The following is a 14248-nucleotide window of genomic DNA, read 5'->3' on the forward strand; positions in this document are numbered from 1 at the left end:
TTCATGATATAAGTTTCTGCCTTAATGCAAATATCTAATGAGTCAATCACACATAGTCAAGATGTCCTGCTGAAGTTCAATCCAAACATCAAAATGAGGAAAAAATGTGATTAAAGTGACTTTGAGCATGGTTGTTGTTGCCAGACAGACTGGTCTGAGTATTTCAGAAATGGCTGATCTGGGATTTTCCTCAACACTCATCGATAGGGTTTGAAAAAGAGAAAAATATCCAGGTCAGAGGAGAGTGGTCAGACTGCTTCAATCTGATAGGAAGGCTACAGCAGCAGAAGGCCACACTCGGTGGAAACTGAGGCTAAATTCACATGAGAAAAGTGAGAGAGAAAACTTTTCTGGTGTGATGAGTCTCAATCTCTGCTGTGACGGTAGGGCCGGAATATGAAAGCATGGTTCTATCTTGTCTCATATCAATGGTTCAGGCTGCTGCAGGTGCACCACCTGCAGCAGTATGGTGTTAATACAACCTGAACATCATTTAAACACCACAGGCCTGTGCTGACCCTGTCCATCCCTTTATGACTACAGTGTACCCATTTTCTGATGGCTGTTTCCAGCAGGATAACGCACCATGTCACCATTTAACCAGAGTTAAATATTTTTGAAACCATGTGCCATGCATTATATCAATAAATAGAAATATAATATGAAATTATTATTTATATGAAATGCCTTAGTTATTTATTTACGTCAAATGAATACATAACATTTTAAAAAGAAGGCACTAACTGTGTCAGTTCAGCCTCCGGTCCAGCAGGCGGCGGTAAAACTGAATTACACCATTTAGTCGCCGCCTGTAGATAAAAGGGTGAGGAACTCTGTGTTCCGTCATTTGAGCCTGCAGTCGAGGTGGAGGGTGTTGGTCTCCGTCTGGGTAAATATGCGTTTAATCTTTATATTAGTTAATAAATGTAACGTTGTATTTATTAATTACTTTGTGTTGAGATGCAACGTGCCGATATTTACCAGCGATGAGGCGTTTATTTCACGGATGGCGGCAGATTGTGTGTGAGTCGTTGTAAACTTGTCACGTGGTTTTCTCGTAACATCACGTCTGTAGAGTTTATTCAGAGTTTATTACACTTCAGTTAGAGTTACACCGCTGCGTCAGTCATACATACAAGTGATATATAAATTAAAACCATATGGTGGCATGAAGAGGGTCTAAAATGTGACTGAAGATGTAATAATTTTAAGTTTTATCAATAGGCATGTCAATAATAGCTCAATTGTTTTATAATTTTTACAATTTTATTACTATTTTTTTTAAACACGCCCTTTATTTAAAACGATAAGCAAGGAGTATCCAGAAATTTCCATCAGCTGAACACGTGGTGGGGGTGTTGCACAAATTATAATCAGGGAAATAGACCTTTGGTATCAGATATGGTGAAACAGCATTAAGCTCAGTTATTTTAGGTATACGATTAATGAATGGGTTACTTACTAAAAATGCATGAAAAATAAAATGATTTTTAAAAATCCTCCTAACTACAAAAAGTGCAAAAGTACGAATTTAGAGCCAACCTGTATTAAAGGAATAATTTACATGATATAATTTTAAAAAAAAATGTCTGCCGCAATCAGATTTGAAATCAGTTGCTTATTTAAGACTAATAAGAATGAAATGTAGTTTTCATAGCAAAGTTACAAATTGCCAGTGTCAGTAAAATACCCACTTGAATAAAATCAAATAAGAACTCTTTACTTTAAAAGAAAATACATGGTATGCACACACCTACTAAATTGTCATAGGAACTACTAAATCATAGAAAACATTTTATGCCTAATCTGTATTTATAAATTAAGTAAAACAAGATTGCAAAGGCTAAAGATGTCAAGATCTTGGCCCTTTTGTAGATGCACAGATCTGTAGACTTTGGATGAAACGGCAGACTAGTGTAAAAGCTAATGTGTAGTAATTGTGCTGATTTAACTCTCTTGAGATCCACTGGTCACTGTGGCCTTGAACTATTAACTGAATGGTGTTTTCTTCTTTCAGCTTGATGTTGACGCTTCAACAGCGTTCTTTTTGATGAGGATGACACACACAACAGTTTGTCTCCAGCACAGTCAAGGTAAGTTTTCCTTTGTGCTTTTTGTTATGCATATGAAGCGTCTTCCTGCGCTGTGATGATGTTTTTTCCTGCCATTCGTAGTTTCCACCAGAGGTTTAAACACCAAAGACGGTTCAAATCTTCCTTGGATGTCTGAGCGTTACTAGCTGTTCCTAATTAGCAGCTACTGCTAACATGCTGGCTTTCTAATGCAGCAAGTGTCTCCACAGGTTCCCATCAGTCACAGAGAATGAGCTTAACAGGGACAACACTGTGCGGAAGGTGCTCTGCTGCATCAGGATGCAAGATGGGGTGAATTCCTCAAGAACTAAAATCTGCAGGTGAGTTTATCAGTTAAGTTACCCACTGATGCATTAACTAAAACTTGTATAGTGTAAGAAAATACTTGCTGACCAGTTAAATCTGTGCCTGGTCTCTAGCCCACTCATCATGGGCATAGTGATTTTCAGTTTTTAAGGATTTCTTTGAACTGCTTTTTCCAGGGTAGACTGTACAGTGTACGTCTTTAATTTCTAGACATACAAATTGAGAACGCAAATTTTAATTACTTTATATTTTCTCTGAAATACCGAGAGAATCTAAATCTTTTTTTCCCTGGAAAAGTGTCTTAAATCTGTAAACCCCCAGTCAGTCGCTATGATGATGATTTTTCCTGCCATTCGTAGTTTCCACCAGAGGTTTAAACACCAAAGATGGTTCAAGTCTTCCTTGGATGTCTGAGCGACTGAAGGGAATTTTTTTTTTTTATATATATATATATATATTGTTTTAAATCAGATTGTCACTTCTTGCTCCTAACATTCATATTTTCTGTTTCTGCCAGTCGTTGCAGAGAATGGCCTTCAGTAAAAGTCATGAAGCTGTTCAGCTGTGTTAGCATGCTGGGTTCAGGGAGTTCTGGACAGAGAGGAGCAGATGTGGATCAGCATCACTGCACCTGATTCTGGGTAAGCTATTAAAGGTCATTTGATCGCGGTACAGCTGCTCTGAGGAGTTTACAGTTCGCTGTGATGATGCTTTTCCTGCCATTCGTAGTTTCCACCAGAGGTTTAAACACCAAAGATGGTTCAAGTCTTCCTTGGATGTCTGAGCGCGAACACTTTGAAGTTTAACTCTTGTTGATGACTGAGAACCTTCACAGACAACTCTTGTTATTGACAGGTCTTCTTTCAGAGCTGACTCTGCCTCGATCTCTGTTTCAGGATGAACGTCTTCAGTTATGCCCACCAGCTGTAAACCTGTTGTGTCACCAAAGCTGCTCCCGGTATGTATTTGTTAATATTTTGGACTTTACCTTTTGAAATTGTTTCGCTGTGATGATGATTTTTCCTGCCATTCGTAGTTTCCACCAGAGGTCTACAGACTAAAGATGGTTCAAATCTTCCTTGGATGTCTGAGCGAACATTTAATTCCTGTTGTATCTTGTGTCTTTCTGCCTTGTGTACTGACCTAAACCCGATCTCACTTTCAGGCTGACTGGATGTTTCTGTAAAGGATCAACCTGCAGACTCTCCAGCACAAGTGTTGGTGGTCAGAGTTCCTGAAGCTGGTACGTATTCCAAGCTGTTCGTGGCTATGATGGAGATGTATGACACTGTAGTTACAAAAACGGATATTGGATCCTCTTTTCTAATTATCACCATTTGAACATTTGGGTCACATTACTTGTATATGTGTAAGTTTGTACTCTGCTTTAAAGTCCTGGGGTGTTGTAGATGTGTCCCCTTTAACTTTGACTGTAGCCATTTAACTCTTGAGTTTCTCCCCCTAAAAAAGTACATGTGATAGCAATCACGTATAGATTTTTTTTTTTTTCCCTTAAATGCCCGTGAAGCCACAGTCTTTATTAAAACGTGGAAGGGGAATGTTCGCTGTGATGATGTTTTTCCTGCCATTCGTAGTTTCCACCAGAGGTTTAAACACCGAAGATGGTTCAAATCTTCCTTGGATGTCTGAGCGAACATTAGAGGATCGTAGTTCTACTTTTGAATGTCTTTGTTCTAAGAACTAAATTGTATTCTCCCTTTCAGGGAGATAATTGCCACGGATACCAAGGCTAATCTGTGGATTCTCCAGGCTGTTAAAGCTGGTATGTACGGTTACTTGTTGAAGTCTTACGTCTTTGAAGAGTTTATCGCTGTGATGATGATTTTTCCTGCCATTCGTAGTTTCCACCAGAGGTTTAAACACCAAAGATGGTTCAAATCTTCCTTGGATGTCTGAGCGAACATTAGATTGCAGCTTTGCTTGTGAACTCTTCTCTTCCAGATCTAACTTTATCTCAATTTATCTCACTTTCAGGCTGGACGTCAACATTGATGGACCTGCAATCAAACATGAGTCAGCTGTGTAGGGTGTTTTTGTTTTTTTGTTTTTTTTTTTGTTTTTTTGTTTTGTTTTTTTGTAGGTTGAAGTTTGAAAGATGGCTGTCATCTAATCTTAAAAATAAAATGAATCTTAAACAGAAAACAAGCTAGCAGTTTTGTGACTATAAATGAGATGTTCTTAGTTTTGAAGTAACTGTTTTTTATTTTCCATGCATGCTGGCAAAGAGTTAGTTTTTTGTATTTTTACTTGTACATAATTTTTAAAGTAATAAAGATCCAATAGGTGTCGAAAGATTTTGTTTTTAATCTGTCTTCTCTTGCTGAAATTCATTCATTCAAATAAGGGGTTTTAGACTGTACACTGTTGCTTCTCGTTGGGCTGCATTGCTTGGGCAAATGCTTAAATATTTGATAGATTGTAACTGATGAAAACTATTCAACATCTAACTCAGTGACATGAAGAATCCCAGAGAACATAAATTGCATCATGTAAATTTTAACACTACAGAATAACATTTGTGAAATGTTTTCAGACATTGAACAACTATATTAGTTCACTATACTGTGAAAACCCAGTGTGTCGAGGACTATTTTGGGAATAAATCAGGCTATACATGAAGTGTTGAGTTGGTGTTGGCTGAGAAGTTAGTCAGATTAAGTAGGTAAATGGGTGTACCTGATTTTCTACTTGGTAAAACAGTTACATATTTCTAAGCAACTGACTTTTACACTGTTATGCAGTACCACGTTTTCATATAATACTAATGGGTTACTATTAATAATACTATTAAAAGCTTTTATTTATTTTTTTTAATGACAGTTTTGCTTTACTGTATTTTTCGTGGGTTTCGTATTTGTGGGTCCTCCTTATGCCACCCCAATTAAGGACTTGTTATGGATACAAAATTGAACACAACTCTGGGTACTTCAAGCATAAACCAACCGTGTTGAGCCTTGTCTCACTCAGAGAGATGTTACCTTGGGAAAAACAATCAGTTTAACAAAATGTCCTGATACATACAGGCAAATAATTGAAATTAGGATTGACAGAAAAATAATTCTCACAATTTAGTAACTTCACCCTCTCTGGAAACTAACTCACGCTAAACTGAATTGGAAGAGTGTCAAATAATATCTGATTTAAAAATGAAACTATGATAGGTTTGTTCATAGCTGACAAGGAGGGGTCGCTCTGATACGCGTTTAATTTTGGCACCCTTGGCCTTCCTTACTCGGTCAGTAGGGACCGGGCTAAGCTAGCTGCTGGTTGCCGGATAGCTTGCACCAGAAGCGCACAGAAAGCAAGACGATGGCGGGTGTACATCCCCAGGTGAGTGAACTAAACTCTTCAGTCTAGCTGTTTATAAACTTTAAAGACCGTTACTGTCCGTGGCAAGTGAAGAAAACAGCTAACTGAGGCTAATTAGCTCCGTAGTTCAGGTGAGCTGTGAATACTGTGGCTTCGACGTGGCACAACAGAGGCATGTTTAAGGAAACGCCTTTCTTATTACAGAAACATTAGGTCTTATGTTGTTATGGTAGAGGCGGGAAACACAGTTCATCAAATAGCTTGTCTCTCAGTTTAGGAAGTTGTGTTAACCTACATTAGTGTCCAGTGAGACCCACAAAGCTCCCAGCTGCTATTTCTGTCCCTCATTCCAGGACGACCTGCTGAAAATGACACACAGAGAAAACTGGAAGTGAGTACACCCTCTTCTGTATTTTCTTTACACGTTACATCCAAAAACATCTGCTTTTTAGTTTTTTTTTTTAACAAATATGAAAATAAATGCAGCTTTTGCCCCCCACAAATTCATGTTTAGTCCTGACTCTCCGGCACATGCTTCACTCCTTTCTTAATCCTCCTCTTCATCTTTACAGGGTGCAACATGAGCGCCTGCACATGAAGCACAGAGGACACGAGGCCATGCACGCAGAGATGGTGCTGATCCTCATCGCCACGCTGGTGGTGGCTCAGATAGTCCTGGTGCAGTGGAAGCAGAGGCACCACCGCTCCTACAATGTGAGTGCTGCCAGCAGGGAGGCTAAAGGCACTGATTTGTCCCTTTTTTTTATGGTAAAAACCACAAACATGTTTAACAAATTATGTTTAATATAAAAAGTAAATTTTAAAAACCTATGTAGAATTTTTCAAACAACTCTTCACCACAAGACACAGGGGCACACCACAGGCTTGACACTTTCAGGGTGTGTCACTCCACCTGTTGTCCTCCTGGAGACAGCGCTTACATTTGAGTCTGCCTTAGTGGCTTTTTGGTCAGCGTCTGTGTCAGTGACTCCTGCTGTGGGGAACACCTGTCTTGTCCATCCCACAAAGCTGACAAACACTATGGAATCTTTGTGCGCTATGGGCTGAACCTGGTTGGCACTGCATATCTCATGATGCGAGGTGAATGCATTTGTTGTCGCAATGTCCACAAAATGCACCTTCATGGTCCTGTACGAGCAGGCAGTTTTTCTGTGAGTGAAATAATACTGAATGAGCTGGTCATTGCTGTGAATGTTAGTGAAAAAGTAGCTAAAGTTTAGTTTGTGTGACTGGGTAAATGGAGGATGTTGTATAAAGGACTTGGTCCTCTGGGAGAGAAGAAACGTGCTATTTTCCATTCACGCCACTGTATGCAGCTGGCTTAGTCTGATACTGAATACGGACTGTCTCTGTCCTCAACAGCTGGTGACTCTGGTCCAGATGTGGGTGGTTCCTCTTTACTTCACCATCAAACTGTACTGGTGGCGTTTTCTGTCCATGTGGGGGATGTTCTCCATCATCACTAGCTACGTCATCTTCAGAGCCACCCGCAAACCGCTGTCCTGCAGGACGCCGAGGTAAGGGGAACGATCCTGCTGGCTCTTAAAACCACTGTGTTGATGGAGATGAAGGCAAACTAAAGACTGACTTTCTTTTACTGAAATAGAAAGACTGAAGATTTCAGAATAGATTATCTGAGTTATGGCATCACATACATACAATTACACCCTGTTTTATCCTTTTGATAGTCATTATACAGTTTACAAAGAGAGACCCGTAACAGTTGTTGACATGTGTCATTATGCTTTATTGATCGGGCATAACAATAGTATAATCAAGCTTTAGGATTAAGGATTTTCTGTATGTTTATATACTTCTGAGCGTTTTTTGGCCTTCCTAAAGTTTATATAATGGGATGAAAGTGATAAAACCAACAAAACTACAAAAAAGAAAAAGCAAAACCAAATCCCACAAAATACTTTTAAATCAATTTGTTTTTAAAGATATTAAACGATTTGTGCACAAGATACAATTTATTTCTGAACTTTAGCTCCTAATTTCAAAACCCTTTAATTCAAAGCAGATGTGTCCAGTGACATTGTATCATGTTGAGTGATAACTAACAGGACTAATATGGGAGGTTTTCCTAACACCAAGATGAGCAAGACACACAAGTGTTTTGAGCCTTGTTAAATGAGCCTTTAAATAAGGTAGTAAATAAAGCAGTAGTATGTATAGTGCTTAACTTATAATAATAATAATAATAATAATAATGGATTGGATTTATATAGCGCTTTACAATACCACTATTCATTCACTCTCACATTCACACACTGGTGGAGACAAGCTACAGTTGTAGCCACAACTGTAGCTTGACAGAAGCGAGGCTGCCATATCGCGCCATCGGCTCCTCTGGCCAACACCAGTAGGCGGTAGGGTAAAGTGTCTTGCCCAAGGACACAACGACCAGGACAGAGAGCCCGGGGATCGAGCCGGCGACCTTCCGATTACAGATGCGATTCCCAACCCCCTGAGCCACGGTCGCCCCGTGGCTTATTTATGTAAATAAAGTGCGTAAAAAGCAGCTAAGTGAATAAATAATTACGCAAACAACTTCCCAGACAGTTGAACAAGTACATTGATAAACATACAGGGCCTTAAATAAGTATGTCAGTATTTGTTAATTTAAATGAGCCCATTAATAAATAAAGAAGCTCTTAAAATTAGGCAAAAAAAATTGAGTGTGAAGTCAACAAAAAGTACTTAAATAAGTGTGTAATTACCTGAATAATTTTTCATTATACATGTATTTAACTAAACTTTTAAATGTGTACAAAGTAAGGAAAGAAGATCATTTACAGCTAATCGCAATGTATGAACAGTTGGAGGCAGTTTCAAAATGTAAGTAGGAGCAAAGTGATCGATGTAAAGCTTAAAAAGTAATTAATAATTAACAAAATCTGATTGCGTTTACATTCAGCAGGACTCCAGGGCAGGGATGGGAGTGATGTGGTCTTTGTCTCTTTGAATTTCCAGGATGGTCTACAAGTGGTTTCTGCTCATCTACAAGCTGAGTTATGCAGTCGGGGTTCTGGGCTACATGGCCATCATGTTCACCATGTTCGGCTTCAACGTCTTCTTCAGGTGAGTCAGTGCTGACAGCTCAGCTCTTAATGAGCTTGTTTAATCACACAGAGGTGATTCAAAGCTAATTTGGGCTGTTCCCTTATTCACAAGCAGTTACCACAGCAGGTAGATCTGCATATTTCTATTGGCAGATTTTTTTCACCAGATACAGAGGGAGTTTTTCCTTCCGACTGTCGCCAACGCTTGCTAATAGGGGGTCATATAATTGCAGGGCTTTTTTCTCGGTTTTTGTATTCTTGTAGGATCTTTACTTTACTATATTAAGTGCCTTGAGGCAACTGTTGTGTGTAACTTGGGACTATATAAATAAAATAGAATTGAGAGCCTTTCCTGACAAAACCATGTTACACAATGGAGCCACTGTTCATACAATAGTGGCTGTTAAACACTGAAAGTATTCAAACGAAAAGTATTCAGAAATCAAAATGTAGACACACAGTCTGCTTCAGTCACTGTCAGAAACCCAGGTTATTGGAGTTGTGTACTTTGTAATGAATTTTTTTATTTTTCTGCTTTCTGTTTTCACTGAGTTTCGTTTACACTTAGTTTCACTTCGATGAGTTTCATTTCCAGAACGGACTAAACATGCAGAAAGTTACCAGTGCCACTCAAGTGTAGCAGTGAACTGTAGATGGTGCTAACGTGTTGACTTCTGGTTGAGTTTACGGCCATCACTGAGTTCTGTTTTATTTGAGGTTTCAATTGCCTGGAAGAGTTTAAGATAGTGAGACAAAACACAAATAAACCTCTTTCAGTGGAAGTATTGAAAAGTTTTCGTTAAGAGTCACTCCATGAAAAATCAGTTCTGAGCCAGTATATGAGGACGATACAGTGGACATGAATGTCCCTTCATGTCCCCATACATTTATCACAAGTTGAACAGGCAGGTAAACAAATCATGAAGAGAGCATCCACTGACCCTGATACAAACTAGATTTTGCAGTTGGAGAGGTTATAAAATTGATGTGCTTGTGGTTTTTAACAGACCTTAAACATATTTTCAGTCCAGATGTGGTTTTCTCCTTGCTTAGGATATACACCAGGCTTAAGGATACAGGAACTATAATTAAAAACAGCTATCAAACAGTAGTCCTTTCACCTTTTACAGGACAGACTACCTTCAGATACAGTGTAACGCCTCTTTAGTGGCTTTTTAGATGCTAAGTGGTAGTTACATAACTCCATTTAAATGTCTCTCAGTTCCATTGAGCACAGTTAAATTAGCTGTACTGACATGAGTACAGCTACATAAGAGTTATTTCCATTTTCTCTTTGTACAGGATCAAAGCAGAGGACTCGATGGATGTTGGTGTGATTATGCTGTTTTATGGACTTTACTACGGCGTCATGGGCAGAGACTTTGCTGAAATCTGTTCGGACTGCATGGCTTCTACAATCGGGGTAAAACACTCTTCTTCTTTTTTTTTTTTCTTTTTTTTTGCCCTCCCAGGTCAACATAACAGCCTTCAGCTAGTTTGTGAATAAATAAAGCTAACAGTGTTTTGAACTACAATTAAATTAAGCTTAAGTGCTTGCAAACAGTACAAATAGTCTTGGAGGCTGTCATCATTTTTGAAGTTTAACACAAACACGATCAAAAACAGTTTTGAAAGAAAATTGTTTTTGTATATAAATCCATAAAAGTAAAATAATGGTGACCTGTAATTCTATGCTCTGCTGATGTAGCACTTTTGTGTTTCCAGTACTACAACAAGGGTGGCATGCCCAGCAGGAACCTAACCAATGATATCTGTGCGGTCTGTGGTCAGAGGATCCTGGTGAACTTGGAGGAGGAAGGATTTATAGAAGACACCTACCAGCTCTCCTGTGGACACTTGTATCCTAAAGCCCTCTTAAATGCAGCTCAACTTCTTTTAAGGTTCTTGAAGACATTTAACCTCTCGTCTGAAAGCCTTCTTCAGTTCCAACAGCTGACTGGGAGTCCCAGTTATTTAACCATCCATATGATTACTACCTTGGAGGTGTCCCTGAGAGACCCTAACCCACCTCATCAACATTTGAATTGTTAGGGCACATGAGGCAATAGTACAACTTCCTGGAGAGTTTCTTGGATGGCCTCTGAACCGTACGATTGCATTAAATTCCTCCAAAAGTGGAAAAAAACACTCAAGGTCTGGTGACTTTAGTTAGCCAAGCTTAGCAGGAAAGTAACAGCTACAGCCACCTATGTCAGGGAGCCACCTGTAAATCAAAATGGCTCTCGGAGTTATGATGATGATGAGTTTTCTGTAAACAGGTTGCTCTTTCTGCCTTAACTCAATCCTGAACCAACAGATTCCACGAGTTCTGCATCCGTGGCTGGTGCATTGTTGGCAAGAAGCAGACATGTCCATACTGCAATGAGAAGGTTGACTTGAAGAGGATGATGAACAACCCGTATCCTTTTGCTGATTGAAGTTTTGGTGGGTTGTTTGTTATTTGTTGTTGTTGTTGTTGTTTTTTTTCTTTAAAAAAAGAAGATAACATGGAATTAATGAATAAATAAGTAGAAACTTCTTCAGATCTTCATAGAAAGTGATTTCTATGAAGCAAGTCATCTCCAAATAACTGAAAAAAAGCGTAGACTATTAACATTGTCCTTGTAACAGTCAACATTATGTTCTTTTACTTATTTGATTTCACTGCTCTTTATTAATACAGTGCACCCCCAAAGTTTGTCTAAAAAACATGATGTTTGTCCTTAATGCCTCAATTTCCAGCTGGGAGAAGACGCATGTCCTTTATGGGCAGCTTCTCGACTGGCTCAGATACCTGGTTGCTTGGCAACCCATCATCATTGGTATAGTTCACGGCATTAATTTCTCCCTGGGCCTCGAGTAAAGCCCAGAGGAACACCGCCGTAAGTACGGCTGGAGTTGAGTTACACTCAGGACACGTGTGGTAGCAAACTGTCACACAAGGAACCGATTGCAGCTGCTTTCAAAGCATTTCGTTTCGTGTTCTCGGACTGAACTCTTGCACGGTTTACTGCAGAGTAAATGGAAAACGTCAGAGTCTCAACACGACCCCAAAACTGCTGCCAACCCAAATAAAACGATTGGAGTGCAGAGCCAGTATTTTGGAAGAGGAATCTAGTTTGGTCCTTCTGGAAGTGAGGCTGTCATTCATGCTATTTCTGTTTACCTGAAAGGTGCTTTACTTTTTTCCATCTTACAGATTTAGTGATTAATTTGCACACTCCTTCAGTGTTTTTTTGTTTTTGTTTTTTAAATATAATAATAATATATTATATAATATTTCTCCTTCCCATTAGACTTCATGTGTATTTGGATCGTTGCAGCTCTTTGCACATTGTTTTAAAAATGACAGCTCTGGGTTACACTTACACTTATAATTGTAACATGACAGTATTTGAGTGTGCCAATGCAAAGTACTGAAGCATGCTGTGTATTATGTGTAATCTTGATTCTGTTTGCTGTTCTTCTGTTTCTGTTACAGTTTGGCATACGTCTCCCACAGCATTGATAAAACTCAGAAGTCTGGTGTAACTCTCGGTACCAATTTGTTGTACAGTTTTCACAGAGTTCAAAAGGTGTTGTACTTTCTCCTCCCGTGAGAATGAAAGTGAAACCCAAGTCTACTCTGACATGCTAGCTCTCGAGCATATTAAATCATATGAATGCAATTGCAAGTTTAAACGGGTCACAACCGGGATTCGACTTATAATAACTGAATGGTGATGAGTACATGTTTATCATAGTCGCAGTTCAGGTTTGATGAAAAATTTAGTTTTTGCCTTGAATCTGCAGCTACAGCCTGAATTTCTGACATTTTTTTCCTGTTGTTTCATGCCTCGACATTCACATGTAAACTTAAATATTGGGATTTCTCTTTCACAGAAATCTCAAATTGTTGGTGTTGGTGGTTCCAGTCAAAGAATATATCTGGTATAATACATGAATTAGCACACTCCCGGCTGTAAGAAGCTGATGTATTGTCACCCTGCTGAGTGGGCAGGTAGTTTGTGGATAAGAAGCAACATAGGATTTTGAAATGGATGCCATAGGTGCATCTACTGAAAATCTCAAGAAAAGTTTGAATCAAACTAAGACAAGTGTTACCCAGTCCAGTCTAAACAGTTTTGTACAACTGTTTACATTTAATGTACTTTTTTTCCCCCATTATGTTTTAATTTATATGAAGCTGATGTTAATGTTGAAGTTGATGGTTAATGGTCAGCCTAATGTAGCAGTAGATGTCAATATGTCAGATTTGTGTTTATTAATGAGTTTTCATAGACTTATTAGAGTAGGACCATTTAAAGGCCCAGTTCCAATCCAGTACTTATTCACATTCATTCTATTACTTTAGAGGGCCATTCAGAACTTCATGTTTACATTTTCATTTTTTTTTTTTTTTTAAATGAAAATGGAAAGAGACTCTGCTTTCATTCACTGCAGATATCTATAAATACATGGTTTTTGCCAGAGATTGTAGAGTCTTAGGTGTTTTTGATATGTGCACAAGCAGCAATCTCCAAGGCTTAAATAGGGCCACATCAACATGTACACAGCTATTTTTGAAAATGCTAATTTTTTTCTATGCATTTGTGCTTTTCGGCATAAACAGCATTTTGAGTCACTGAAAACTGAGATGTCATGCTGTGTGCCACGTTATTGTTTACATGAGATAAATTTTTACCATTTAAAAAAAAAAAAACAAAAAAATTACTGTTGCTATTAATTTTACTATCTGCCGTTTTTACACGCTTGCATATACACACGCAGTTACTGTCCCTCCATTTAGAAAGACAGAGGCATCAGAGCGAACTTTGGACGTGGCTTTAGGTTTTGTGAGGGTACAATACCCTGTTTACTCTTTTTCCTCCTGGGCTTCTAGACTTCTGATTGGCCAACATTGCTACACCGTTTGGATTTGGCATTTTCTTGACAGCGTTTGACTTCATTTTTAGCGTTTATATGTGGATAGAGATATTTTTTTCAAAACTGCACGTGTGGAAGGGATAAAAAAATAAATAAAAAAACAAAACAGAAAATCTCAGTTTTCAAAAATACCCGTGTACGTGTGGATGTAGCCTAAGTGCCAAAAACTGTGACTCCTTTAATGGCTGGTTAAAGCTGGCTTTAAAGGTAAGTCTATCCATCCACAGAAGCTAATGTGATAATTCCAGTCTGTGGGAATGGGAATGTGTAAGGAATGGTTTGGGACTGGGCATCAGTTTCATGTGAACAGTTTGAAGATTGGAAGTTATTTGTGCATCAGGTAGAAAGCTTTCCTTTGCCAAGTCAGACTGCTTTCTTATCACAACTGCTGCTGATTACTTTAATCTTTCATTTATTAAATACAAAGTCGTTAAAAAGGGTGCTTAAGGTTATGTGGCTCTCTTAATTTTAATAAAAATGTGGTTTCCATAGTGTTGGTTGTGTTGG

General features: G+C 38.7%; 1 protein-coding gene, 1 long non-coding RNA gene and 5 other non-coding genes across 8 annotated transcripts; all 7 read left to right on the forward strand.

Moving 5' to 3' along the window:
• Nucleotides 1-805: 805 nt before the first annotated feature.
• On the forward strand, nucleotides 806-4706 carry LOC113019432 (uncharacterized). 2 transcript variants are annotated; one of them, XR_003272012.2, is made up of 8 exons: nucleotides 806-889; nucleotides 2018-2093; nucleotides 2303-2413; nucleotides 2917-3040; nucleotides 3296-3357; nucleotides 3565-3642; nucleotides 4124-4182; nucleotides 4395-4706. It is a non-coding gene; the product is annotated as an uncharacterized LOC113019432 (long non-coding RNA). The 2 variants fall into 2 exon arrangements; XR_013903655.1 differs by lacking the exon at nucleotides 806-889 and adding an exon at nucleotides 1001-1023.
• Nucleotides 2141-2233, forward strand: LOC113019800 (small nucleolar RNA SNORD14). Its single transcript, XR_003272108.1, has one exon. It is a non-coding gene; the product is annotated as a small nucleolar RNA SNORD14 (small nucleolar RNA).
• Nucleotides 2725-2817, forward strand: LOC113019798 (small nucleolar RNA SNORD14). The gene has a single exon (XR_003272105.1). It is a non-coding gene; the product is annotated as a small nucleolar RNA SNORD14 (small nucleolar RNA).
• On the forward strand, nucleotides 3402-3494 carry LOC113019796 (small nucleolar RNA SNORD14). Its single transcript, XR_003272103.1, has one exon. It is a non-coding gene; the product is annotated as a small nucleolar RNA SNORD14 (small nucleolar RNA).
• On the forward strand, nucleotides 3962-4053 carry LOC113019799 (small nucleolar RNA SNORD14). Its single transcript, XR_003272106.1, has one exon. It is a non-coding gene; the product is annotated as a small nucleolar RNA SNORD14 (small nucleolar RNA).
• On the forward strand, nucleotides 4228-4320 carry LOC113019797 (small nucleolar RNA SNORD14). Its single transcript, XR_003272104.1, has one exon. It is a non-coding gene; the product is annotated as a small nucleolar RNA SNORD14 (small nucleolar RNA).
• Nucleotides 4707-5614: 908 nt separating the features above from the next.
• Nucleotides 5615-12346, forward strand: rnf175 (ring finger protein 175). Its single transcript, XM_026163150.2, has 9 exons — nucleotides 5615-5750; nucleotides 6083-6120; nucleotides 6302-6443; nucleotides 7113-7267; nucleotides 8727-8834; nucleotides 10118-10238; nucleotides 10541-10674; nucleotides 11133-11234; nucleotides 11558-12346. The coding sequence occupies exons 1-9, from the start codon at nucleotides 5730-5732 to the stop codon at nucleotides 11676-11678; spliced, it is 942 nt and encodes a 313-aa protein (XP_026018935.1). The 5' UTR covers nucleotides 5615-5729; the 3' UTR covers nucleotides 11679-12346.
• The last annotated feature ends 1902 nt before the right edge of the window (nucleotides 12347-14248 follow it).

Source organism: Astatotilapia calliptera, chromosome 3 (genome assembly GCF_964374335.1).
Source record: "Astatotilapia calliptera chromosome 3, fAstCal68.1, whole genome shotgun sequence".
Taxonomy (NCBI): Eukaryota; Metazoa; Chordata; class Actinopteri; order Cichliformes; family Cichlidae; genus Astatotilapia; species Astatotilapia calliptera.